The following is a 27,080-nucleotide window of genomic DNA, read 5'->3' as shown; positions in this document are numbered from 1 at the left end:
TAGAAAAAATGAGCCTTATAATGCAGTAGAACCAGAGCATTCTCTTCCCCATTCAGATTTCTGATCCGTCAGTAGACAGTGAGCTCTAACGTTCCTCAGCGGTTGGATAGAAGGCACAACGTAAAATAACTGTGGTATATTTGGGTAGTTATCCTTCTTTAAGTGTGCCTTAATAATAGAACTTAGATGTATGATGTCACAAATTATTTTTTTGTATATTTTCTGTTTTTCGTGTTATAGCTTGGACAGCTTTTAGCAGCTACATGCAAAGAACTTCCTGGCCCTAAAGAAAGTAGACGGACTGCTAAAGACCTTTGGGAAGTTGTTGTTCAGATCTGTAGTGTGTCCAGTCAACACAAACGAGGAAATGATGGCAGAGTTAGTTTAATAAAGCAGAGGGAATCTACATTAGGTATAATGTATCGGTATGTTTCTGTCAGTTTATTTTTTGAGTTTATTATTTGTTCTGTTTGTACTGTTTCAAGAGCATCTGCCTTTATCCTTGTATATCATAGAGATGGACAGTGTTAGTTCTCTGGTGCTGATCTCTGGACTGACATGGCCACCTTTGGAAATGTCTTCTGTTTATAAATGTTATTTTTAAGAGATTGTTAGTCATTTAGTATCTTCCAGAAATCAGAATCAGTGATGCCTGTGACTGCATAGTGTTGAAGAAGTCACATGTGATTAAAACAGAGAAATTGTTTTATTAGGTTTGTTTGACAATAGAACATTATGCTCTTTCATACATGCAGAATTGGAGAGTTAGGAATAAACTTACATCTATAATTTACTTTCTAATTTCAGATAGTAAATGTGTATACAAAATTTGTGTTTTTTGTAGGAGCGAACTACTTTCCTTTATCAAAAAATTACGGGTAAGTCTTACTAAAAGTTGATCTAATTATTACTACTGATTTTCATAAAATAGGACTGAAAAATATTGAGTGTTTAAATGCTGGTTATAAGTGCTCTGTATAGTGTGCTTATTATCTTCAGTGATCATTCCTGAAGTTGAGATGGTCTGAATGGAGAGGTTTATTGTGCATTTACCTTTACATGTTTTAGTGAATAGAACAGGTGTTTTTTAAATTTTAAAGCAGTCTCCCCCCCCCCTTTTAAGATTTTATTTATTTATTCATGAGAGAGACAGAGAGAGAGAGGCAGAGACACAGGCAGAGGGAGAAGCAGGCTCCATGCAGGGAGCTCGATGTGGGACTCGATCCCAGGACTCCAGGATCACGCGCTGAGCTGAAGGCAGGCGCTAAACTGCTGAGCCACCCAGGCGTCCCTAAAGCAGTCTTCCTAATAGGGCTGGATGTGTGAAGCCTAGCTTTAATTTTTGCTAGGATTAATGTTACATCTATTTACTGGACATAACCTAGATTCCATCCTTTAAATGTTGAGTAAGGAAAAAAAAAATTTTTTTAGGGATAGCTGGAAATTCTAATTGGAAAAGAGATTTACTCAATTCAAAAAGTCATCTGAAGAGACTTGAGCACCATAAACCAGTCACCTAAATATGGTAATTTGTCTTTTAAGATTTATTTATTTTAGAGAGAAACTGTGTGTGTGTGTGACACACACACACACACACACGCGCGCCCGTGTGATCTGGGGAGGGACAGAGAGGGGGAGAGAATCTCAAGGTCCCTCCATGCTGAGAGCAGAGCCCAACTCGGGGCTTGATCTCACACCCCTGAGATCATGACCTGAGCCAAAACCAAGAATCAGACATTCAACCAACCGAGCCCCCAAGCTCCCCTAAGTAGGGTAATTTTTGTGTAAATTATATACTGTGATTTCTTTCATGAGATTAAAAATAAACTTGACCTGTAGTGTGTATGCTTTAAACTAAAGAAGATGGTACATTTCTAAAGTCAAAGAATCTTTAGAGAGAAAATACTTGGTATTCCTGAGGTTGATAGGAGGAATATTAAATACATATAATATTTAAGGATTCTGTATTTTCTTTATTGTAGGAACCATTGGTTTTGACTATTATTTTGTCACTATTTGTGAAACTTCACAACGTTCGGGTCAGTATTTTATAATTTTATTAAAAAAAATCTTTGAAAGAAATTTCCTGTTAAAATCACACTTTAAATTTTTTTTTTTTTTTTTTTTTTAAGGAGGACATTGTGAATGATATTACAGCTGAGCACATTTCTATTTGGCCATCCTCCATCCCCAAGTAAGATGTATTATAACTTATTATTTATGTATTTAGAAACCATCCTGATACAGATAACCTCGAATAATTTGACTAAAAGGCTAAAGTCTATAAGGATTCTACAGCCAAGTTAGTTTCTCTTTTGCAGCCATTATTTTCCTAAAAATGAATATGGTGTGACTGTAAGAGCTAAGGTATACCAGCCTTTGGTTGAAAAAGATCCCTAAGTGATCCTGATATTTTGTCAATGGGTAGAATTAGAAAATCGAGGTCAAAAAAAATTTCCTGTTAGGTTTCCAGCATTTTACATCTTTTACAAGTATCTTTCTGAAAATGATTTTTTGATAATTCTTTGTGGGTCTGTTCTAATGCTGTGATTGTCAGAGGCTCCCAAACCCTTTTTAGTTACTAAGTTCTTGGATACGTTAAGAAATGTTCTCTCGGGATCCCTGGGTGGCGCAGCGGTTTGGCGCCTGCCTTTGGCCCAGGGCGCGATCCTGGAGACCCAGGATCGAATCCCACGTCGGGCTCCTGGTGCATGGAGCCTGCTTCTCCCTCTGCCTGTGTCTCTGTCTCTCTCTCTCTATCTGTGTGTGACTATCATAAATAAATAAATAAATAAATAAATAAAAAAAAAAAAAAAAAAAAATACCTAGTGTGTGACACACAACAGGGACATATTAAAAAAAAAAAAAAAAAAAAAGAAATGTTCTCTCTTTCATTTCCTGAGAATTGTAAGAAGATGATGGAATTTTGGAGAGGGAGAAGAAAATGTTCTTTTTCTAGAAGAAACTATTTACACATTTCTCTTCCTACACATAGCAGCTTCTCATTCAGGAGTCCCATTTCTTTCCTCACAGAAGTTACTTTTTCTTCCCGCCAGGCTGCCCTTTTTTTCCCCCACTTTGTGCCTAAAAGGCAGGACTAGGCCTTATTTTATTGTTCTTTGTGGCATATTTGAAGAAGAAAAGATTTTAGTAGGTAGATAAGCAGTCTGTAGATTGAGAGTACTTTGCTTTCATCCCAAGCTTGGAGATTGGAAGTTGTTGTGCATCTCATGTAGAGGCTTGGAGGGTCAAAGGTGGGTGAGTTAGGGTTAGGGTTAGGGGTTAGGGATAAGTTGCTTTCTTAGTCCATTTCCTCATTTATTAAGTGGATATAGGAATAGTACCTACCTCAGATTTGTGAGGATTAAATAAATTAATACATTTTCTAAACGAGGTGTTTAGAATAAGAACTGACACATAATAGTCTTAATAACTATTATCTTCATGATAAATACTTTTATGTAAATTGACCTAGAGAAAATAAAATGTGACCAAATGACCAGAAAAAAAAAAAAAAACACTTCTCCTGAGCAGGAGTCTTTATTGACTCCCAAGAATAGTGTGAGAATGGCATGAATTAAGTATGGCTATTTTAAGATCAGTTATTTGATATGTAGGTAGAATTCTTGGTAACATTTTATAAATTTCTCTTTTTTTAATAAATTAAAAATTTTATTTGTTAATCGTGAGAGACGCAGGAGACAGGTGGAGACAGGCAGAGGGAGAAGCAGGCTCCATGCAGGGAGCCTGATGCAGGGCTCGATCCTGAGACCCTGGGGTCACGACCTGGGCCAAAGGCAGAGGCTCAACTGCTGACCCAGGCGGCCCCCCAAATTCCCCATTCCTATTAATGGTCGAGGACTTCCTCTGCCTCTGCCCCAGACTAGAGCCAGGCTGCCGAGATGTCTACCTCCCTGCTCCTCTTCACTCCTATATTCATGAGCAGGTTCTACGAAGTTTTTTCTTTTTTTAATTTAAATTTAATTTTTAAAAAGATTGTGTTTATTCATTCATGAGAGACACAGAGAGAGGCAGAGACACACGCAGAGGGAGAAGCAGGCTCCATGCGGGGAGCCCGACACGGGATGCGATCCTGGGACCCCGGGGTCACGCCCTGGGCCCAAGGCAAAACACTCAACCGCAGAGCCCCCCGGGCAACCCAACATTTTATAGATTTCTATAAAATATCACAAAGGAGTTTCAGTCATTTAGCTGTAAATGTATAATCCAGCTGACAGTACCGCAGCTTTCCTGCTGTCCTGGGGAGGCTGGTAGATTATGGCCGGATCTGACCCCTCCCAGCGGGAAGCACTTTATCCAGCTTCACCTTGTAATGCTAGAGCTAGGACCTGAGCCTCCCGGGGGTCTGACCCGGAGCCCGTGTTCTCTCCGGCTGTGCCCTACTGCCTCCGGGGGGCAGCAGGGCCGGGGCTGGCGGGTAGGCTCACAGAGGGCTGCAGAGGGCTCTCTGCATCAGAGGGCTGCAGGTTTAACCCGGCCCAGAGCAGCTGGCCCGGGCCCTCCTTCCGCTCTCCTACACTTAGCTGTGATGGTTTTAATGGGTCTACTCTCAGGAATATGTAGCATTGTATTTTGGTCACCTAAATTTTGGCTTAATCTTTTTGTTTTTAATAAATATATGGAATTTAAAGTTGAAAGAGATTAATGTTCATTGTGGGTTATTTGTTTTTTTTTTTTTTTCCTTTGAAGCCTCCAGTCAGTGGACTTTGAAGCTGTGGCAATCACAGTGAAAGAGCTGGTTCGATATGCCCTCAGTATAAATCCAAACAACCATTCCTGGTTAATTATTCAGGCAGACATTTATTTTGGTAAGTGAGATGCATGGTTGCTTTGTGGTTTGTTCTTTTTTGTAGCACTTTTAGAAGCAAAAAATTAATACATTACACATTTTTCCCCAATACTTTATTTTGTTTTAAAGAATTTATTTATTTATTCATGAGGGACACAGAGAGAGAGGCAGAGACACAGGCAGAGGGAGAAGCAGGCTCCAGGCAGGGAGCCCGATACGGGACTCGATCCCGGAACTCCAGGATCATGCCCTGAGCTGGAGGCAGACGCTCGACCACTGAGTCACCCAGGCGTCCCTCCACACTACTTTAAGTCTTGTTTTGACCTCTAATTCTTCTTCCTAGATATACTCATTCATATATTCATTTTTCCATGTTGAGCCTTTGGTTCAGATGCTTTAAATTTTTGTTAACTCTTTTTTTCTTTTGAAAAAGTGAATGTTCATCTACTAAGTCAGTTAAAACATTCCTAGGGAAAGAAGTTAAAGTTTAGTTTGTAAAATCACTACTTTAAAAAATGAATTATTACAACCTGAGCTGAAACCAGGAGTTGGACGCTTAATTGACTGAGCCATCCAGGGGCGACCCTGTAAGATTGCTATTTTAAAATGTTCTAGTCTAAATATGCTATTTTAAAATCTGTTTAGACACTTTTTTTTTTTTAAGATTTTATTTATTCATGAGTGACACAGAGAGAGAGGCGCAGAGACACAGGCAGAGGGAGAAGGAGGCTCCTTGCGGGGAGTCGGATGTGGGACTCGATCCCAGGACCCTGGCATCAGGCCCTGGGCTAAAGGCAGATGCGTAACTGCCAGGAGGAGTCTGCTTCTCCCTCTGTCTGTGTCTCTGCAGAGGGAGAAGCAGGCTCCATGCAGGGAGCCTGACGTGGGACTTGATCTCAGGACCGCAGGATCATGCCCTGAGCTAAAGGCTGATGCCCAACCACTGAGCCATCTAGGCGTCCCAATAATTACTAGTTTTTTTAAAAAAATATTTTATTTATTTATTCATGAGAGACAGAGAGGCAGAGACACAGGCAGAGGGAGAAGCAGGCTCCATGTAAGGAGCCCGACGTGGGACTCGATCCTGGGTCTCCAGGATCACGCCCTGGGCTGAAGGTGGTGCTAAACCACTGAGCCACCCAGGGATCCCCCTAAATACCAGTTTTAATGTTCATTTTCACCCTAACCCCCCAAATAACTTATTCTCAAGATCTTAATACCTATATTCAAAATAGATTTACTGAAGATAAACTACCTCAGCAAATTAGGCGTGTTTCTAGTGGGTGTTTGGGAAACAAATACCTCCAATACTTAATTTCTGTGAGCTAAATTTTTGGCTAATCCGTTAGAAAGCAAGGAGCATATCCTATTGCTTCCTTAAAATAGTTTTTAAAGATGCGATTTTTCTGTGTTGTCCTTGTTGAGTGTTATCTGTAGTCTTGTGGTTTGAGTCTGGTTTTGTTTTGTTTTTGAGTCTGCTTTTTTCAACTCATGAAGTATAATACCCAGCTCTTCACAAAAGAGGCCTTGTCTGTTTTTTCTAATATGTATGTCTAATAGGTAATTCTGCATTTCCATTTTTCTACTTCAGCAACAAATCAGTATTCGGCAGCTCTTCACTATTACCTGCAGGCAGGAGCTGTGTGTTCTGATTTCTTCAATAAAGCTGTGCCCCCTGACGTGTATACAGACCAGGTAAGTTGTTTCTGTGGGCTCTCTTTCTTGTCTACCTGAATGCTTTCATTTTCCTGGACCTCTTTCGGGGTGAGTTTATTTCCACGTATATGATGGTAACTCCTAAATTGAATGCTCTGGACCCAGTTCCTCTCCATATTTTCAGGGCCTATAGATCATTGCTGCATTGATTTCCTAGAACACCTGAAACTCAACCTGTCCAAAACTGATTTCAGCATCTTACCTTATAGTCTCCCTCCAGCTGACCTTTTTCCATAAAATAACGATGACAAAACTCCAGAACACCACACACCTTTTGTCCAGTCAGCCATTGGAGTTGACCAAGCCCAAATCCTGAGTCTCCTCTATTCGCTAATGCTCTTACCAAAATCCTATTAGTCTTCAAGACATAATTGATTTTATCTTGTAAATCTCAAATTTATTTCATTTTCTTTCTGTACGTATTTCTCTTTCCTCTGGTTTAGGCCACCGGTATCAACTTCTAAATGGTATTTTTCAATACTTAATAATAAATGGCTTTTGAAATAAGTTCTTAAATTTTTTAGTAACCAGCTATTTTTAATGAAAAATTATAATTTTTAGAGCACTTTTAGATTCACAGCAAAATTAAGCAAAAAATAAGAGTTCTTACATACCTACCATTCCCACATACACACAGTTTTCACCACTGTTGACATTCCACATCAGAGTGGTAATGGTAAATTGGTTACAGTTGATGTTAACTGGTTTTTGAAAATAATCAATTTGTTTTTGTAGGTAATAAAACGAATGATAAAATGTTGTTCTTTGCTGAATTGCCACACACAGGTTAGTTTATATTATGTTGGCTTATTTTCATGTGTATAGTTTTGGTTAAGAATTTGGCATATTCTTTAAAATTTTTTAGTGAATTTTAACTAAAATGAAAGTAGGAATTAGAAAACATTGGTCTTTGAATCCTCTAAATGGAAGTGTTTTCAAGTGTGTGTGTGTATTTTATATACATATATTTTTTTAATATTTCATTTATTCATGAGAGACACAGAGAGAGGCAGAGACATAGTCAGAGGGAGAAGCAGGCAGAGACTTGATCACAGGACCCCGGATCACGCCCTGAGCTAAAGGCAGACACTCAACCACTGAGCCACCCCGGCATCCTTTTTTTTTTGTTTTTTTTTTTTTAATATTTAAGAGTGGATATGTACATCAGTCACTAGGGAAACACAAATAAATACCACAGTGAGATACCCTTCACATTAACTAGGATGACTGTAATTGAAAGACAGACAGTAGCTACTGTTGGTGAAGGTGTGGAGAAATTGTAACCCTCATACACTCACTGTTGGTAGTGATATAAAATGGGGCAACCTCTTTGGAAAACAGTTTGGCACTTCTTCAAAATGTATGCTTAAAATTACCATGTGACCTAGCAGTTTAATTCCTAGGTTTGTAACCAAGAAAATTAAAAACCTGTCCACAGGGAGATTTGTACATGAATGTTCACAGTAGCATTATTCATAAGAGCCAAAAAGTAGAAACTACCCAGATGTCCATCAGTTGATGAATGGATCAATAAAATTTGGTAGATCCTACAGTAGAATATTATTTTGCCATAAAAGTGAATGAAGGGCTGATACATGCTCTATCAGGGATGGATCTTAGAAGTGTTTATGTTGAATATAAAACGCATTGACATGGCTTTGTAGTAGGATTTCATTCATATGAAATGTCCAGAGTAGGCCAATCTATAGTCAGAATGTAGATCAGTGGTTGCCAGAGCCTTGAGGGGGCGGAGGAGTGAATTAGCTGTGACGGCTCTAATTGCATGCTCTCTACATCCTTGAAAGTCATTACATAATACTTTTGTTTGGCAGTTTTCCATTCCTTTTAGTTTTCTGAGCTGGCTTTTTGCCAGTTTCTCAAATAAAGCTGGTAAAAATTTATGATTTAGGTTATTGATTAACAACATTAGGCAGATTTTTTTTTTTTTTTAAGATTTTTATTTGAGAGAGAGTATGAGAGAGGGAGAGAGAGAAAGCTCAAGAGAGTGAGTGCTCACAAGCAGGGGACACGGCAGAGGGAGTGGGAGAAGCGGGCTGCCCACTGAGCAGGGAGCACAGGATCGTGATGATGTACGAATCATTAAAAATTACCCCAGCTGGGGGTACCTGGCTGGCTCAGTTGGAGTAGCACACAGCTCTTGATCGTGGGGTTGTGAGTTTGAACCCCAGATTGGGTGTAGATTACTAAACAATATTGAATAAAATAAATTTACTCTATCCAAAGCAGGAATCATTGTTGATACTGGTTACATGAAACCATTTTTCAAATCTTTATTTATGTAGGTGGCAATTTTATGTCAGTTCCTCAGAGAGATTGACTACAAGACAGCCTTTAAATCATTGCAGGAACAAAATAGGTATGAATGATTTTTAAAATAAAATGAAGTTGAAATTTTCTGCTTAAGAAAGAGGAAGTAACTAAATTCTGTTTTTCAGTCACGATGCTATGGACTCCTACTATGACTACATATGGGATGTCACCATTTTGGAATACTTGACTTGTATCCTTTCATCAATACATGGGCTATTAGAACAGTTCATTTCTGTAAATTAAAAAAAATACTGTGTACTTTACAAATCAAAGTTGAGGCACAATTGAGATTCTGTGATGGCATTTAATCAGATTTATTATTCTTAACTGATTTGTTTAGATCTTCATCATAAAAGAGGAGAAACAGATAAAAGACAAATTGCAGTAAGTTACTTTATGCCTTTCTTCAGTGTATACTATCTCCCCTGGTATTAAACTATTGTTAAGATTTGGACCAACAAAAAAAGATTTTGTGTACCTAGTTGCTACCAGAATTTGGTTATCTGTGTTTACTTTTAACAGATCCTGTTTTGATCTTAGAGCTTTTACCCCTACTTTATTTTGTATTAAAATGTTAGATCATGTCCCTTCTCTGCTCCAAATCTTTAAATGATTTCCCATCTCGTGCGGCGTCAGATCCTCATAATGGCCTTACAGGGCTGCAGGTGACTTGACCTCGAACCATCTACCTTTCTCCCCTGCCAACTTCTCTTACCCCATTAGCCCTACTGTTCCTTGCATATGCTGAAAGCATTCACCACTGTGGGGCCTTTGAAATTTAATTTTCCAGAAACATTTCTTCTCTCAGGTCTCCTGAGATGTCATCTTAGCGACCATTTCCTGGCCATCTTATAAAACTGCAGTGTCTCTCCCCACCCTTTTCTCCCCCCAACACTCTCTCTGCTTCTCATTTCCCTTTTGAAATTTTCCTCCATTATACTTACCTACCTTTGACATACTATATACTTACTTACTTATACTTATTTCCCCACAAAGTAGGGACTTGATTGTGTCATAATTGCTGCCTAGAATGGTGCCTGGTGCATAACAGATGCTCAGTAGTTATTGAAGAGATGAATTATTTATATAAAAATTTGATTCACTAGCCAAAGCATTATAAATTTTTGGCCCTTTTTTACTTGCCTAACATTCATTGCATCGTTATCACTATAGATACTTTGTCTTCGCTCTTTCACCCATATTAACACAATTATGCACTATGGTATGTCTTTTAAAGTTCCCTACTTGGACTAAATTGTATGACCATCATTTAGAGGAAAAATGATATTTATTTATTTATTTATTTATTTATTTATGATTTTATTTATTCATGAGAGAGACACAGAGACAGGCAGAGACACAGGCAGAGGGAGAAGCAGGCTCCCTGCGGGGAGCCCGATGTAGGTATCAATCCCGGAACTCCAGGATCACACCCTGGGCCCAAGGCAGACACTCAACCACTGAGCCCCCCAGGGATCCCTATCGCCCGATAGTATTAAAAAGAAAGAAAGAAAGAAAAAGAACATAAAGCCAGCTTTGCTTGGGAGGCGAGTCCCTCGCCACTTCCAGCCTGTGCAGGGCTGGGAGGCAGTACGAGCCTGTCACTTCCCCAGTGCTGCTTCCAAACCGTTTCTCCTTGTGATCGGTTTACACTTTGTCCTTAAAGCTTACGTCTTCTCCTTACCAGCTCATCTAACCAGTCTCCTGGTTATTCCTCTGCGTGCATCAGGATGTACATGGTCAGTTTACCCGGTACCCCCCTAGCTTTACGGGTTCCATGCTTACCGCAACCCTGCGTTATCCACCCCACCCATAGCTGTGCCTTGTCAGAATTGTTCCACATAAGAGCTCTGGGCCAGTTACCTGTCCCTCTCTCACTTCCTGGCTCCCATGTTCCTCAGGATCAGTGAGGTGTTCAGGTTGAAGACCAGGTTTTTCACCAGTCTGTCCGCCCCTTCACAGCTTCCCTTCCTTCCCTACTCACTTCAGTGCAGCAAATGCCAATCTGTACGCCGTCAGATACTGTCGCTTGGTCTGAGATGAGGTTCTGGAATCCAGATTTTAAGTTTCCCAGGGAGTTCTTATGGCCAGCCAGATTTGGGATCCCCTCCTTGTCTGCGGCTTACTGTCAGAACTACCCTGTGACCGATATTTACAGCATCTTTGCTTTTTTCATCCTTCACTTCACCTGGAAAAATCCCATTTCAAAAACGTGTGCTTTTTTTTCCTGAGCCACTGAGTCCGGTTGGAAAAAATCCTGCAACTGTATAAACTGGTGCCACTACCAACTAAACCATGGTCTCTGCCCTTCGCTGGCCCCTCATCTTGTGTGTCTGGGCCAGCGGTCAGTGGTCAGGGACTATTTTAGACTTTCCTTCTGTTTAGCCCCCTGTCCTCTCTCTCCCTATTCCGTGCTTCCCTGCCTGTGTGTAGAATAGACCAGAAGACAGACTGAGCAGCTCCTGTGCACATGGGAACTGTAGTCTTTGGAATTGTGGCCATTAAGTACCAGCTTGAAATCCCTCCTTCCCACCTTTAAAATCTGTCCCTGCGCTCACTGCTCAGGGCACTCCTCTTGGTGAGAAGGGTTACTCCTTTTTTTTTTTTTTTAATATTTTATTTATTTATTCATGAGTATACACAGAGAGGAGAAAGAGAGAGGCAGAGACACAGGCAGAGGGAGAAGCAGGCTTCACGCAGGGAGCCGGATGTGGGACTCGATCCAGGGTCACCAGGATCACACCCCGGGCTGCAGGCGGCCCTAAACCGCTGAGCCACCGGGGCTGCCCAAGAAGGGTTACTCCTTGATGAAGGCAAGGTTTTAGGCTTTCTCTCTCTCCAGAGACACTTAATGAGTCGTCTCCACTCCTGTACGTAACCTCCCCCAGCTTACACACGGTTTCATCTGCGGCTGTGCCTCTACTTCCTCTTCCTCTTCTCTGCCTGGTGTGTTGAAGCTCTTCCATCCGGCGTAACTGGACTCCTGCCGTCACCGAAGGCCAGAGCCAGTGGGTGCTCTTCAGTCCTTAGCCTTTTGTTCACATCTCACTTCTTAAAGTTTATTCCTTTGGTTTCCTTGACATTTTTATTCTTCTGTTACGACTTTCCTTCTGTGTGGGTGTCTCCCTCTGTCGACCCTTTAACCCTGGCTCCCCCAAAGCTAGTCCTTCTGTTACTTTCAGGTTGCCCTACATCCTCCCTAGGAGGTGTCATCCACTCATGGTTTTGGCTCCTACGCAGAGCACACCATTATTTCTCCAGTCTCTGGCCATTTCCAACCTCTGCCTTCTCCTTGGACTTGTGTAGCCTGTCATCTTGGTGACATCGTTTGTTTGGAAGTAACGCTCTAGTTACGCCGTAGGACCCGGTTTTCCACACACATTCCCTCAGATTGAAATGGAATTGTCCAGCAATCCTTCCTGCTGCTGCTGATTTCTCAGTACTCCTACTGCCACCCTTCAGGCTACAGAACAGTAGTTTTTGTTGTTTAAAGATGTTCTAATTGGCTTTTTTAATCTAAAGGTGTAGATTACTACTTTAAAAGTAATCTGCGAAGGTCCGAATGTGTTCTCCCAAAGTGCTCCTTGGCTGAATTCTGTGGATTATTAATAGGCCGGGGTGACGCTTTCTAATCATGAAAGAAATGAACCACTGTTGCTGTCATGCTGCTGAGCAACTATTTTTTCCCATTAAAAGAATGAAGCCTTTCCTGAAACATGAATTTTGATTTTTCAGGCTGTTTTGTCGGAGCCTTAATTTAACTGTAAAAATGTGTCAAATGACATTTGGGTTTACATACTGGTATTTTTAGTCCAATGAATTTATGTGAATTAGTGCTACTGTAGAGCAGTATCCCCCGCCCCCTGCCCCCCGCGGATAATTGCCAAGGCCCCAGTGGGTGCCTGAGACCACGGCTAGTGCGAGAGCCCTGTATACACCCCAGGTTGATACAGCGGTTGTAACTGTACGTGCCACAGGTCCTGGGGACGCGAGGTGAGTGCCGCGGCGGTGTGGGACGGCCTTAGGCTACCGCTGGCTTGCTGGGGTACGTTGGGGGCACCTACTGTTAGTCCATGACCGGTGGCTCTGGTCTGTCTGGATGTCTTCCGCAGCCCTTACCATGAGGCCAACTGTTAGCGTGGAGGTAGTGCTGTATTAGGTGTACTAGCAAGACTATTTTTTACCACACCTGTAGTAATGTCACTTTCTTGTTTTGGAAGATCAAAGCCATCGGGCAGACCGAACTGAACGCAAGCAACCCAGAAGAAGTGTTACAGCTGGCAGCGCAGAGAAGGAAAAAGAAGTTTCTCCAAGCAATGGCAAAACTTTACTTTTAAGCAGTTAGTTAAAATTTTTAACTTTTATTTTTTAAACAATGGGCTAAAAAATAAACAGTATTAGATTATATAATACATATGTACACATTTAGTGGTGTTTTCTTTTCAGACAATACTGAAACAGTAAAAACAACTATACAGAAGACTTCATACCATAACCATGGCTTAGATTTATAATTTCTTCAAAGGAAGAGATTCACATGTCCAGTAACAGAATAAACTAGCAATCTAGTATAATTTGTCTTGTACTAGACCCACTCTTGAGGCCAAATTTCATTTTAAAAAAAACTGAAGTATTTGTGTAGAAGTAGCTAGTCTATATACAGCAAGTTCTTACGTCAGGTTTTTTTGTTTTTAATAAATAATCTAGGAGTCAGTATACATGTACTACTTTTCTGCCTTACGAAAATAGAAATTTATGTCAAGTGTTAAGCATTATCACTTTGACACTGTCCTTAACTCATTATGTAGGAATTTAAAAAGGACCTTAATGGTTTTGCAAACATAAATAGTCTTAGTCACACTAAATTAAGAAAAAGTCCTTGGGGATATCTTGGAGTTAATAAAGTGACTTTCTCATATAAATAGGTTGAAAGGGTACTTCTTGAATTGTGGTGTACAAAGTCATTATAAAGCAACCTCTGTGTCAAAGCCCAAAAGAGGAGCTGCAACATTTATCTTGTTTAAAATTTCTTTGGTATTCCCCCTTTTTAGAGCACAGTTTAAATGCCATGTTCATCTAAGCCTTACTGGTTAAAAAATGTTATGGCAAGGCAAATGTACCAGTTTAAAAAAACAGATTAAAGTTCACCATTTGTAAAAATTCAAGTTTTATAATAGCTTGCTACAGCAGCTATAGATAAATTAGTCACCTTATTATAAAACTAAACCTTTGTAAACAAGTTTAAATTTTATTTTCAATAACCAAATTGCACTAGTCAAGAATATGAATTTTGAGAATCTAAAAACTAGATTCAAAGTATTGTATTACTCAATGTCCCTTTTAAGGTAGCCCTTACCTACTCTAAAACTCCAATGATAAAATTCTTAGTTTATCAAGATACAACATAGTAACACTGGATCAGAAGAAAAATTGTTATGGCATAAATTGTGGCTGGCTTCTATCCAGTCACATTGGGAATGAAGTCATCTTTGTAAACAAGTCCTGCTGCTTAAACAGCTAATCTAGGAATTTCTTCCTTAATGCCAATTTTAAGTGTTTTTTTTTTTTTTTTTTTTTTTTAAATCAAAGAATGGCAGTGAAACTTTCAAATTGGCTAGGACAGTCACAGCACTACTTTCCTGAAAACTTTAGTAGTTCAAGTTCTATGAAATTCTACCCAATACTCAGTCAATCCCAACATGTTTGCTTAGTTAACTTCTTTAGTGTTTTCCTGGTGGTTTCTCAGTGCTCTTCGGCGGTGTCATAATGCCTCCACTGCACACGGGTGACAGCTGTCCCCCCTTTCTGAAGGTGTTTACATAGTTTACTTCATCCTAGATGTGAAGAAATCATGCAGAGTTTATCAGGTAATATAAAGCACTGATAGAATAAAACAAAGTCAAACCAGCAAACTCTTGGGTATTAATTTGAGACTACGTAGGCCTCAACGTTAGTGGTCTCTCTAGGTCTCTGCAAGTAGGAAGGACTAGTCCCGTTCTGGAGATTCAGTTGTTTGAACTGCCTGTAACTGTATTTTTAAAAAACTCTTACCCCGGGCTACCGGCATTGATCCTAAAACACTCCGCAGTCTGGCTGTGACATTAGTGTGTGCCCGTTAGAACTTTCCACTCCCTAATAGCCTCTAGCACCGCCCTGAAGTATTTTTAGTATCTTTACTAATCAGTTTTGGTGACTTACTAGATATCAAACCAAGAAGCCCCACAAGAAACATACCAGCATAGACAGATAATTTGTATGTGTCTGGATATTGTGTCTATCTTCCATAGAAATCTTCTTAAAAATCTTCAGCTTCACAGGGCTAGTACTTTTTATTACACTGACAAAAGGCACCATCCAGTCTACACATTCAGAAATGTTGTCCCATTCCAAACCTAGAGAGAGGAAAGAGGAAAACGTGAAGTTTATATTAGAAACTGCCCTTAACCATAGTTTGAGAGTGTTAATCTGCTTTAAATTGTTGGAACTTGATTTTGGCCTTTTATTTTATTTGAGAGTACAAACATGTGATAGCAAAGGGAGGAGCAGAGGGAGAGGGGCAAGCAGACTCCATGCTGTACACAGAGCCTAACACAGGCCTGAAATCCAGAGTCTGATGCTTAACCCACTGAGCCACCCAGGTGCCCTGATTTTTGGCCTTTTAATAATGTGACTATTTTGAGGGAGAAAAAGAGCTGTTGCTGTGTTTAAAGATTTATTTGAGAGCACACGTGCAGGGGAGGGGCAGAGGAGCAGACTCCCCTCTGAGTGTGGAGCCCAAAACAGGGCTCCATCTCAGTTTGTGGGAGCAAATCAAGAGTTGGACATTTAACCCACTAAGCCACCCAGGTGCCCCAAGACTCAGGGCTGCTTCTTTTTTTTTTTTTAAAGATTTATTTATTTATGATAGAGAAAGAGAGAGAGAGAGGGGGGGGGGGGCAGAGACACAGGAGGAGGGAGAAGCAGGCTCCATGCCGGGAGCCCGACGCAGGACTCGATCCTGGGACTCCAGGATCGCGCCCTGGGCCAAAGGCAGGTGCCAAACCGCTGAGCCACCCAGGGATCCCCGAATCAGGGCTTCTTAACCAATAACTTCTACAAATGAAACAAATTCTCAATACACAAAGAATTCTTGAAGTGGAACTATACCTACGTTGACTAACTTCAAATGGACAGAAGTTCCATTTGACCTTATTTTTTGTTAATGGATATATGTTGAAGATTAGAAAGTCCTTCTAACACAAGGGAAGGTAATCTGTAATTTTATTTTAGAGCATGGGCCGTGGGGCAGGGGAAGGTGGGGGATTGAGAGAGTGCTAGCTCCAGCAAGGCAGGGGCAGAGAGGGAGGGAGAGAAGCAGACTCCCTGCTAAGAGCCGATGCCGGGTGGACTCAATCCCAGGACCCTGGGATCATGACCCGAGCCAAAGGGAGATGCTTAACCAACTGAGCCGCCCAGGTGGACTCTAAACTAATTTTCTTCTATCTTGATAGGAAGCTGAGGTTGGTACAAGTGCCCTTCCTAGTTGTGCACATGTAAGGAAACACACAGTGCCTTACCTGAGGCTTTCTTAACCACCTCAATAGAGGTAAAATGGCACAGGGCAGCGGCAGCCAGTATTCTGTACTGGAACTCCAGCGAGTCAACGGCCAGAATACACAGATCTAAAAGCTAGCAAAGGAAAAAGCAAAAACACATATTTAGGAGGAGAAAGGATGAGTATAACGTGTTGCTCCTAAAGACCAGTCAGCTGTAATGAGTACTTCGATGTGGACCCCTATGCCAAGATTGCTAGAACTGCAGGGATCCGAAGAGAACTTACTTCAGAGTGGTGGCTCGAGTTGGGAAGTGAATAGGGACCAGGACTGTTAGGATGCAGTGCTGTGGTAGTGGTAGGAAGGGCGCCTAATCCAGAGTGGGGAAGGTCTGTGCTGTGTGAATCTTAAAAGCCAAGGCAGCCGGGAAGATTGCGGGGGGGCGGGGTAGGAAGTATTCCATGTCTAGGGAACAGCACTGGCCAAGACGATGAGAAGGTACCCGTTTCCCTTGGAACATCTCGTGCAGAACAAAGGAATTCCTTTCCTTCATTCCTTAAAGGGGGAGGAGGACAGTAGCTGGAGAGGGACAGATTAGGTCATAGGTGAGCTCGGTTACATCATAAAGGGTCCTTAAGAATTTTAGTTCTGATTACTGAAATTACTGGATGATTTTAAGTCAGGAAAGATAAATTTTTAAGAATGATCCTTCAGATACCTAGTCCCTTCTATATATCTGCCTCAGTGTAGTCTGAACAGTGAGATTAGATTAGCTAAAAAAAAAGGCAGTATAATCCAGGTACTAAGTTGAACAAAGGGCAGAATGGTGTAAAAAGGCTACATTTCAGAGGCCTAAGGTGATACCTGTCCAGTGGAATAAAACAAGTTGTTCACACGGGTCCAGAAGATAGTAATGTGAGTAAAAGAGTTAGAAACAAACAAGGTAGACGCAGTGATTATAGTTATCAAATGTTTGTTCTCTATCAAAAGGAGGTAGCGGCTGCCTCAGATAATCTGGGATACTGGGAATTGTGACAGAAAAAAAAATAAGCCTTCTTCATTAGAAAATTTTATAAGATGAATCAGTTCTAATATTTTACTGGTAATTCAGTTTTAGTTTACAGTGTGCTGACTAGATTTAAAATACAAATGAAATTTCAACCTAGGAAAAAAATAAATTTCAATCTAGATTCTTTAAAACCCATCCCAGAACACCACAGTTCCTTCAATCCCATGGTAAGCTTTTCATATCCTGCAGAGAATTAGAACATTGGTCTTCCTCGCGCCTATATGGCAGTTATGGTAGCCATTAAGATACCTCCGAGGAGCAGGCAGGAAAGAACGTTTGTTCTTCTGGCCTAGGAAAGCAGAGTTTAAACTCAAGTTTTAAAAAAGTAACTAAGGGGCAGCCCGGTGCGGCGGGGGGGGGGGGGGGGGGGCGGGGGGACACTCAGCGGTTTAGCGCCGCCTTCAGCCCAGGGTGTGATCCTAGAGTCCCGGGATCAAGTCCCACGTCAGGCTCCCTGCAGGGAGCCTGCGTTTCCCTCTGCCTGGGTCTCTGCCTCTCTCTCTGTCTCTCATGAATAAATAAAAATCACATAGACTCAGGGCCCCTTTTAGAAAATAAAAATAAAAAAAAGTAACTAAGGTACTCTTCATTCTAACGGTACCCCGTGTTTTCAAATTAATTTCATACGAAAGACAAGAGACAAAATGCCTTTTTCCATTTTACATCAAAAAGAGGTATTTCACTGTAATTTTGGACTCAAAGAATGAAAACTACTCCTAATACATTTAAACTCAAACATTAATAAGTTTGTTTTCTAGAATTACTAAGCAACACAAGATTCTGTTCCCAGTATTTATATATCAGCAGTTCTGTTCTCATCAGTGAATTTAATTCATTATGTTTCTTGTGGTTTAGCTTATTTAAGACTATAAATGCACTAAACAGCTATAATAAATGACATTAGTATATATTCAGTGAAAATACCTGAGCTATTTGAATGAACTTTTCCTGAGAATACTGAGGTAGAAGAACTTTAGGAGCATCTTTAAGAGCATCAACTTGGAGGAAGAGATTTAGCCAGGAGATGACTGTTACAGGACAGAGTTCCCATTTTAAAGCCTGTTAATGGAATGAAAATACCTGTTAATAAATGTAGGTATATAGACAATTTAATAAATTGCTACTTTACTAGATAGTCATTTAAAAGCTTTCCGGTTTGGCTTATTTCTTCCATTTTTATTAAAAATATTCATAGCTACCTCAGAATGTAAAGGTGCTTATATTTTCCAGTCTATTAATATGGGCCCCTTTATTATTCTCTAGTTGTCTTTATTTAGAAAGCTCATTGAGCCTGGTATCCATTCCTCTTCTTTCTTATAGCCCCTGGTCTTCCACATCTATTTATTATTTATCAAAGCTGCCTTTGTGAAATTGTATTCAATGACCAAAGCCAATTCTATTCAGATTTTCCAAGAACTGATTCCAGACTTTTTCTTTCCATGGTCTTTGATAGCTTCTCATCAATGTAAAAGTTCAAAACAAAAAAGACAAATCCTGATTTATGATATCCTCTCCCATGAAGCCCAGGGACTTTACCATTTACAAGCAGTCTACAATAATTAGGGGAGAACAGTGTTACAGAAAATTCAATCTTCTGTTTACATCCTCTTTATGCAGTGCTTCAAGCCTTAATCTGAGCAAGTTTATTGTGAGAATGGAATCTTGCCTGGGCACTTGATATTTAAGAGCCATGAATATAAATGTTCATAGACATAATTAGCAAAAAATATGAATTTATAATACATATACCTTAGATAATCTATAAGTGAAAGTCATTGTTTTCTTGTGTCTTATATATAAATTCATGGTATCCAGATTTAATAACATACTTTCTAGTAGCTAACATTCAGCCTTAACTCTAATTTGGGGCCTGATTAAAAACCTTTACGCTTCTCTTCTCCATCCTTCTATGTTAATAGCCCTTTTTTAATAAAAAGAAAAAAAAAAAGGCAATGAAATAATTCTCATTATCTTTTGGAAGAAGGGGAAAGTCCGAACTAAGACTTGGTAGTCATTGTAATTCATTTATACGTATTCACGCGTGGTATGCTAACTATACTTTTCAAAGTGCTGTTCTTAATCACTTTAAAATCAAGAAAGTAATATATTCTCAATATTGAAAACTTCAAAGATAGAGAAAAAGAAGAGTCTACAGGTTAAGTAAATTCCCCTCCATTCATACCATTGTCAGTATGTTGATGCATTAACTTCTTTGAACTGGACCCTAAAACTGAATAAAACCTGTTCTGACTACTTATATTGTGGTCTTTCAGTAGTAACTACTAAGTTACTAAATTGCAACCTAGACGTAATAAGTTTATTACCTTTAATATAATAAGTTCCATTCTTAAGATATCCTCTTCACTGCAGGCACCATCAGTGACATAAGCAAACTCTTGGAGCTTAGGAGCATAAATTTCCTTTAAAATGTATTTTTAAAAAATTAAGCACAGTTGAAATTGTGATGAAAGCAAAAAGTCACACAAATCACATACAGGCCTCATTTTTAAGGACAGCTTCATAAAGTGATGATATATCTTAGTAACGAAATTTTTTTTTAAGGATGTAGGAATCTAAATTAGCCAACTATACTGAGACTTATTTTCATAGACTTGATCTTGAATTTCATTTAATAAACAGCTAGAATATTTTAACCAGTCATTTCAGTTAAAAAATAAAAAGCCAAACTTCTTTTAAGATTGCTTGGTGTAGGGGATCCCTGGGTGGCCCAGCGGTTTGGCGCCTGCCTTCAGCCCAGGGCCTGATCCTGGAGACCTGGGATCGAGTCCCTTGTCGGGCTCCCTGCATGGAGCCTGCTTCTCCCTCTGCCTGTGTCTCTGCCTCTCTCATGAATAAATAAATTCTTAGTGTATTGGCCAGACTGAACCAAGGCTTAACTAAGGTCTAGAAACTACGGAAAACCTTTCCTTTACTTTATAAAAAGTAGGTTATGTCGAGAAATATGTTGTGCAGTTTGGCCGACTGGTCTGTCTTAAGAGCCCAGAGAACAAACGGAATGATGAGAGTAGAAGAGAGACCTGCTACGAGTGAGAACAGGCTGGAAAGAATACCTGAAGCATATAGTGAGAGTCCAAATAGTGAATCGGTCCCTCTCCCACCCTCAAAATGACACAGGTTTCAAACTTTCAGAAGAAACTATGATATCCAAACTGTATTAAGAAAAAAGATTGTGTGAAAGAAAACCTCAGGCAAGAAAAGAGTTGTCCTCTTTTCTGTCCTGGCACTACCACCAGATACAGAAATCTTAGTGTGGATATAGATCATTATTATTCTAACTCGGTGTCGTATTTATTTCATCTGGTTGGTCAGTATTCAAAGACCCTCCTATGGATCCAAGTGCCAGGATTATGTACAGAGACCACACCGGTGTATTTTGTTCAGCAGAATGTGCCATAGAACACTTCACCCAGGTAATGTTCCAGAATCTAAACCAGATGCTCAGATACTACAAAGGGAACTATGTTTATCCATTCATCCAAAATCAATAATATTCAGAAAATGTTTTGGAAAAAAACCCCACTCATCTTTCCTACAGAGTTACTGTCAAAAGCTCTATTGGCTAGAATTTTTTTTTTTTTTTTTAATGGCTAGGATTAATGTGCTGATTTAAAGGAGTCTGAGGTAAATAGATAAACTTTGAGAACTTACCTCAAGTTTGGAAGCAATGAATAATGAGGTAATTCCAATGAGTTGGAGCATATTTTTATTTATATCCTTCTGTGTCAACATAAATCTATCAAAAAAGTCTTGTGCCAGGTAAAACGTTTCTCTGTGAAGTGTGTATACTTCACATACCTAGAGAAGAATCCACACGTTGAAATATTCTATGCATTTCTCCAAATTAGAAAGATCTCTCCTAAAATACCAGTCTTCAGAATACTTTTTTTATTTTTTCTTCAGAATATTTCTAAAGCCAACTTTGCTTTTTAGGATACCACAGCTGGGATTGGGCGGGGGGGAGGGGAGGCAGATCATTAACGTGCACTATGATAGGATAAAAAGTATCTATTACCATCCGCATTTGTTCTTACTAGTTTTATAGTTTTTTTTTTTTTTCCCCATGAGGACTTAATTTGTTCCCAGATACATTTATACTTTTGCTGATTAGGAGTGATAACTTTTTTCCATTAATTTCCTAATTGTTTATTGTTGGTAAATAAGTTTTCACGCTTAGTTTGTATTTTTAATTCTAACAGCTCTATATGATTCTCTTCACTGCTCTATGTAGACATTTAACTACAAAGTGATACAGTTCCTTTCCGTTTTTAACTTCATCTTTTCATGTTGTACTGCGTTGGCTAAGAGTCTTTATAGAAGAGAACTGAGTGAACAACATTGGTGATAGAAAAGTCTTGATCTCATCCCTCGTTTTTGACTATAGTGGGAATTTCCCTAATGTTTCACTAGTGTCATTAATAATAAACAGTATCTGTCATTTCCATACTTATTATAGGGAAAGCTTTAAATTCTCAACTCCAGGAAGTAGCAACCATTATCCCCATTTTGAAAATGAGGAAACAGGGATGGAAATACAGGAGTTTCTAATATACAATGTGTAAAGGGAATCTTCATTTATTATACATTTTGAAATGAACGGAAACCATTTTAAAAAAGGGTCTCTCACGTCTATTGAGACTTTGATTTTTTTCCTTTAAAACATTAAAGTACTGTTGAACCATCTTTGCATTCTGAGACTGAAAGGATGTACTAAGAAAAAGTTTAACACTCTGTACAGTTTTGCATATAATCCTATTTAAGGGAAAACAATAAATCTGATGGACAACCACCAGATAAAAAGTCAGTGTAACATAAAAAAGGAAAAAAAAAATCTACCTAATTGTGCTTTGGTTGCTTCCATAATCACTAGGCACTCCAGAAGTCAAGAAGCAGCCACCTACTTGTACCGACACGATTGAAACAGCTTCCCTTCTATTCAGAATAAGGTATGAGAACTGGACTCAAAAGGGCAGCGTTCTATAGTCTTAAGAACTTTTCTGATAGCTTCTGAGATCTACTCTGCCATGTATCATTCTACCAAGGAGCCTGTAGGGTTTCTCCCTCCGTGCATCATCTCTGTCAAGCACAGGGAAACTACAGAGCAAGTATCCAAGGGCTGGAGGAAGATCAGTTGGTCATTTACATAAGTAATCCCTTTCTCAATAATTTGAGACTCTTAGAATTTATCCAGAGAAGGGGAATGGACCTAAGCAGTAGAACATTCTGGCACAGATCTTTAGAAACTTGGAGATCACTGTTACTCCTTTACATTAATGGCACAGTGCATTATGGAAAGGAATAAAGGTATATATTAAAGGGAAACTATAGGAAACCTACAGGGCTTATTAGCCTTCTGGATATTCAAAGCCTCCTTATCACTTAGGACCTAGAAATCAGGATTCCAAATCCTATTTTGATTTTGGTGACACAGAAAAGGACCTCTAAGGGCCCTGAAACCTCATCCTGGTTCTTTGCGTAGCAGGGTTCAAAACCTCGTCAGTTATACGTCCCGTTCATCTTGGTTACCCTCAGCCGTAACTAATGCCTGGCACACAGCACCACCCACAGACATCAGGAATTCTCAATTGGGTTTGGCTTGTAAGGGATGTAGTGGCTGTGTTAAGATTTCATTCTCACAAGGCAGACGCGTTCCATTTTGGACTACCGTAGGTACCCCCCAAAAGGATGGCTCCTACCAAGGGCACGTGGAAGGCGCACACACATCTAAATATCTTTCCATTATACAGAGACAAAGGAAATTTATATTGATGGAACATACCTCTAAAAGCCAGTCTAGAAGTATTGACCTCATCTGTGGCTCCAAGTCAGAATGCAGAACTTCAAAATGTTTGTCGTGAACATATCTGCTCTCTTTTTTTAGCATGTTTAGCCAAACATCCTTTGAACATCCCCAACTATGGAAAGAGAAAGAAAAGAATAACCATGTGACCCACAGAATATGCTGTTTTACAAAGAATAAACTTCAGGCATTGAAATAAAATTTTCAGTTAGAACATGGAAGGAGCAGCTCTTAATAAGTTAGGACAAAATTGCTAGAAACCATTTCTTTATCATGAAAAAGCAGAAGCCTGAAATCGTACAGCAAGAACCTAGGCTGTGGATTTCAGGAGTACTTTCCCCATTTATAAATTACAAGTTCTCCCACTTAAGATAACAAGGTTTTCTCAAGAGCGACACAGAAAATCTAAATATTTAAGCATATAATCCCAGTAGAGACCAGCTGCAGTCCTCTCCAAATCAATCGGTAGTCGAGTCACCTACCGTGGTGGTAGCTGGACAAAGTACAGCGAAGGAAGGGGAGGGACGGTAAGTGTAAATGTCTGCCCGTTAATTTGTGTATTAGAGTCAAATATACTACACGTTTTGTGTAAGCTGTACCTCTTAGTCACATTAACTAGAAAAAAGAACTGTGTATGGATCTTCCTAAGCTTGGCAAGAAATAATAGGGTTGATATGTCAAGTGAAAATGGAGTTCATGTTAAAGTGCTTCCATTTGAACAATGATTTTAGAAAAATCATTTAAATTCCATTAAAAGAGGATTCAGCTCTTCTCCTGAGGCTAATGGTATTCAGCAATGAAAATAACTTCATAAAATCAGTATTTTAAATACCCATATCCTTTGCAAACAGCACCATTCTCGATACATGCATAAATATTAGTAAAGAAAGCAAGTTTTGGATGTTTTTCTATTCTTATAATGAAGGCAAAATAGGACTCAAAAGTGTCATATTATGTACAATATTTAGTACAATTTTAACCTTTGATATTAAATTACAGAAAATTTTCTTACCTTAAATCAGGCAAAGGTGAAGGATTAATAAAAAGATTTTTAAATCTGTAATTTGTAAATCTAGAGAAGTCACTTGTTCCCATTTCTTTGTGGGGTGTTTCAATGATAATACACGGACTGATCCCCCCGGATAATACAGGTGGCCAACAATTCTGTCATTAAAAAAAAGAAAAAAATGGTGCAAAAAAATCAGCTTTTGTCTTGGATCGTTCCTAAGTGGAAGCGTATATCTCTACACGGTCTATAGCTAGCATGGCTGACATCTAGTAGACAGGCGTATCTTATACATAAGACATAACAGCTCCTAGTGATCTTCGTGAGTAGCAACGGGTGGGATGTTTCAGAGAACAAAATACAGTTCTGGAAATACAAGAAGACATCAGGTGTCGGGGGAGGGGAGGATTAAGAAAATGCATCTGTAGCCAAACACGAATCACTTTCAGGATCGTAAAAATCAAAATTCTGCCTCGGCTTAGGGCAGTGGCAAGGGCACCTTGTTTTATAGGAAGCTCCTCCCTCCCTCCCCACCCCAGGTAAGCCTGCGCCCATACTTCAGAACGCGATAAGGCAAAGCCTTAAAAAATGGAATCCACTGAATGAAGTCAAACATTTAAACGACTCTTTCCCCAACCGAGGCTGGTTTCAAAGAGGACCAGAGTCTCCAGAGTTCTCTGTACCCCACCCACGGGGAACAGGTAGCCAGGGGGACGTGCCAGCTGTCAGTGGCTTCACATCCCACTTGGGCCCCAAGGAGCAGCTCTTAGGACCCTCCACGGCAGTCAGTCGGGGAGGGAACAAAGAGCAGTACATTGGACAGATTAGGCGGGCCCTGGTGCACCAGGCGACTCCAAGAGGGAGGGATTTACAAAGAGGAACCAGCTGCTTCAAGGCAAACTTGCTCTGCAGCTGTAGGGGGACTGGGGCCGCACCAGCCCCCCGGAGATGCGCGCCTTCCTGCGGACCCCCGGGGCCCTCCCGGTCACCGCGTCAGCGGGGTCTTCCCACAGCCCCGCAACAGCACAGTGCTGCTCTCCCCGTCCCCGCTTGTTTCGCCCCAATGCCCCCAGCCCAGCCCCGCAGTACCCTAATCTCATACTGCTGTTTCCTGGCGGCCTCCTCTTTTCTTTTTTTGACATCCTGCAAAACAGAAGAGCGCACTGTCACACCGAGGTCCAGCCGGGGATTCCTCCCCCGCCCCCACCTGCCCGCCTGTCCCCTTGGCTCCCTCACCTGGGCGGTTTTCCTCTTCTTAGCCTGGATTATCTGGGCTTCTTGGGGGGAATCCGTCTGGCTGGGCTGTGGCTGCTGCTTGGCTTGTAAACGGCTACTGCGGGGGAGAGTTGGGGGGAAGCTTTCACTGGGTGCTGAGCCTCAGGCGCAGCGCTCATCTCAAACGCGCGCACAAGACCAGCGAGGTTACCTGCGTCTGGACATCCTCCTCGTTCGGGTGAAGCCTCTGGAGGGAGGGAGGGGGAAAGCAGGGCTCAGGGGCACTGTCAGCCGCGCTCCCCTCGCCCTGCCCCGGCCCGGCCCGGCCCTGCCCCGGCCCGCGGGTCCTGCGCTGCCAGGCCTGGAGGTCCCCGTGTGGCTCGGGGCACAGCCTGCGCTCAGCCGCGGCGCGGGGGTCCCCGGGGTCCCCACCCCCCACCCCCCACCCCGGGCGGGCCGCGGACGCTCAGGCGGCGGAGGAGCCGGTTCCGCGCCAATTTGGAGAGCGGCGGCGGCGGCGGCGGGAACTGGGGCTTGGGTCGCGCCCTCCGGCCTCCCCGCCGCCCTCCCCCCCCGGGCCCGGCCGCCGCGGGGACCCCGGGACCCCGACCCCGGGGGGGAGCCAGGGACACGGGCACGGACCCCGCGGGGGCCAGCCCGGGAGGACGCCCGCCCCATGCCCTCCGCGCGGGGGCCGCCCCGACGACGCCGGGACGCACGACCCCGGGACCCCGCGCTTCCTGCGGCCCCCGCCCCGGGCAGCCCCCGGCACTGCAGCCCCCGGCACGGCGGCCCCCGACAAGGCAGCCCCCGGCACGGCGACCCCCGCAGGGCGGCAGCGCGGGACGCCCCTCCCCCGCCCCCAGGCCGCGCCGCGGGGAGCCCCGAGGCCGGGAGCCGGTGCCCCGCAGCCCCACGCCCCGCGCCCCGCGCCTCCTCACCGCGGGACCCGCCGCCGCTCCGCGCTCAGCTGGCGCCGGCGCCAACCAATATATAGGCCGGGCCGGGCCCGCCCGCGCGCATGCGCCTCGGCTGACACCTCCGGGCGCGCGCCCCCCCCCGCCCGCCCGCCCGCGCTCCCCGCGCTCCCCGCCCGCCCGCGCTCGCCGTCTCCCGCCCGCGCTCCTCCCGCGCCTCCCCTGCGCCCGCCCCCCGCGCACCCCCCGCGCCCCCCGCCCCGCGCGCCCCCTTCGGCGTCCCCCCGCCCAGGCCCTCGGCCCGCGCCCACCTGCCCGGCGCCTCACCTGCCGCTGCGGCCCCGCGCGTCCCGCCCCCGGGCCGGGCCTGGAGCTGCCGCGCGGCGGCCCCGGTGCGCCGAGGCGGCGGGAAGCGGGCGGCCGGGGAGGCGCGGGCTCGGCGGACCCGCCCCCGGGAGCGGCCAATGGGAGGCGCGGGCGGCGGCGCAACGTGCAGCGGCCGCGGAAGGTAAACACGGCCCCGGCCCCCGCCCCCGCCCCCGCCCCGCGCAGGCCGCCGCGGAGGAGCCCCCCGCCCGGACCCCCCCGGACCCCCGCCCCCCCACCCCGGGGCCCGGGCCGCGCCGCCTCCGCCGCCTCCGCCGCCGCCTCCGCCCGCCACGTGCG

At 42.6% G+C, this 27,080-nt stretch overlaps 2 protein-coding genes and 1 long non-coding RNA gene across 8 annotated transcripts in view; 2 read left to right on the top strand and 1 right to left on the bottom strand.

Annotated features, from left to right (window-relative positions):
* The window catches only part of INTS8 (integrator complex subunit 8), a 50,819-nt gene extending 37,550 nt beyond the window's left edge, over positions 1 to 13,269 (top strand). For 2 of the 3 annotated variants that reach the window (XM_072803856.1, XM_072803858.1), the window contains 11 exons: positions 241 to 425; positions 845 to 878; positions 1,983 to 2,039; positions 2,133 to 2,194; positions 4,711 to 4,829; positions 6,402 to 6,505; positions 7,262 to 7,312; positions 8,830 to 8,903; positions 8,983 to 9,047; positions 9,198 to 9,241; positions 13,078 to 13,269. In XM_072803856.1, the coding sequence (XP_072659957.1) occupies positions 241 to 425; positions 845 to 878; positions 1,983 to 2,039; positions 2,133 to 2,194; positions 4,711 to 4,829; positions 6,402 to 6,505; positions 7,262 to 7,312; positions 8,830 to 8,903; positions 8,983 to 9,047; positions 9,198 to 9,241; positions 13,078 to 13,194 (912 nt within the window). In that variant the 3' untranslated portion in view covers positions 13,195 to 13,269. The remainder of the gene's footprint in view (positions 1 to 240; positions 426 to 844; positions 879 to 1,982; positions 2,040 to 2,132; positions 2,195 to 4,710; positions 4,830 to 6,401; positions 6,506 to 7,261; positions 7,313 to 8,829; positions 8,904 to 8,982; positions 9,048 to 9,197; positions 9,242 to 13,077) is intronic. The other variant, XM_072803857.1, reaches the window with a different exon arrangement.
* Positions 13,270 to 14,404: 1,135 nt separating this feature from the next.
* On the bottom strand, positions 14,405 to 26,825 carry CCNE2 (cyclin E2). 4 transcript variants are annotated; one of them, XM_072803861.1, is made up of 12 exons: positions 26,742 to 26,825; positions 25,709 to 25,744; positions 25,519 to 25,615; positions 25,372 to 25,425; positions 24,289 to 24,440; positions 23,256 to 23,391; positions 21,128 to 21,274; positions 19,783 to 19,878; positions 18,383 to 18,517; positions 16,414 to 16,525; positions 15,092 to 15,249; positions 14,405 to 14,691 (listed from the first exon to the last, which is right to left on the bottom strand). In XM_072803861.1, exons 2-12 carry the CDS (start codon positions 25,720 to 25,722, stop codon positions 14,578 to 14,580), a joined length of 1,215 nt encoding a protein of 404 aa, XP_072659962.1. In that variant the 5' UTR covers positions 25,723 to 25,744; positions 26,742 to 26,825; the 3' UTR covers positions 14,405 to 14,577. The 4 variants fall into 4 exon arrangements, with proteins under 4 accessions (XP_072659962.1, XP_072659960.1, XP_072659963.1 ...); XM_072803859.1 differs by lacking the exon at positions 26,742 to 26,825 and adding an exon at positions 26,439 to 26,528; XM_072803862.1 differs by lacking the exon at positions 26,742 to 26,825 and having other exon boundaries at positions 25,519 to 25,612; positions 25,709 to 25,737.
* On the top strand, positions 16,198 to 23,391 carry LOC140620089 (uncharacterized). The gene is made up of 3 exons (XR_012019827.1): positions 16,198 to 17,304; positions 20,789 to 20,889; positions 22,347 to 23,391. It is a non-coding gene; the product is annotated as an uncharacterized lncRNA (long non-coding RNA).
* Positions 26,826 to 27,080: the final 255 nt, after the last annotated feature.

Source organism: Canis lupus, chromosome 28 (genome assembly GCF_048164855.1).
Source record: "Canis lupus baileyi chromosome 28, mCanLup2.hap1, whole genome shotgun sequence".
In the NCBI taxonomy this organism is placed as follows: domain Eukaryota; kingdom Metazoa; phylum Chordata; class Mammalia; order Carnivora; family Canidae; genus Canis; species Canis lupus.
Note: the sequence above shows the minus strand (reverse complement) of the source record. Positions and strands in the feature narration are given on the sequence as shown.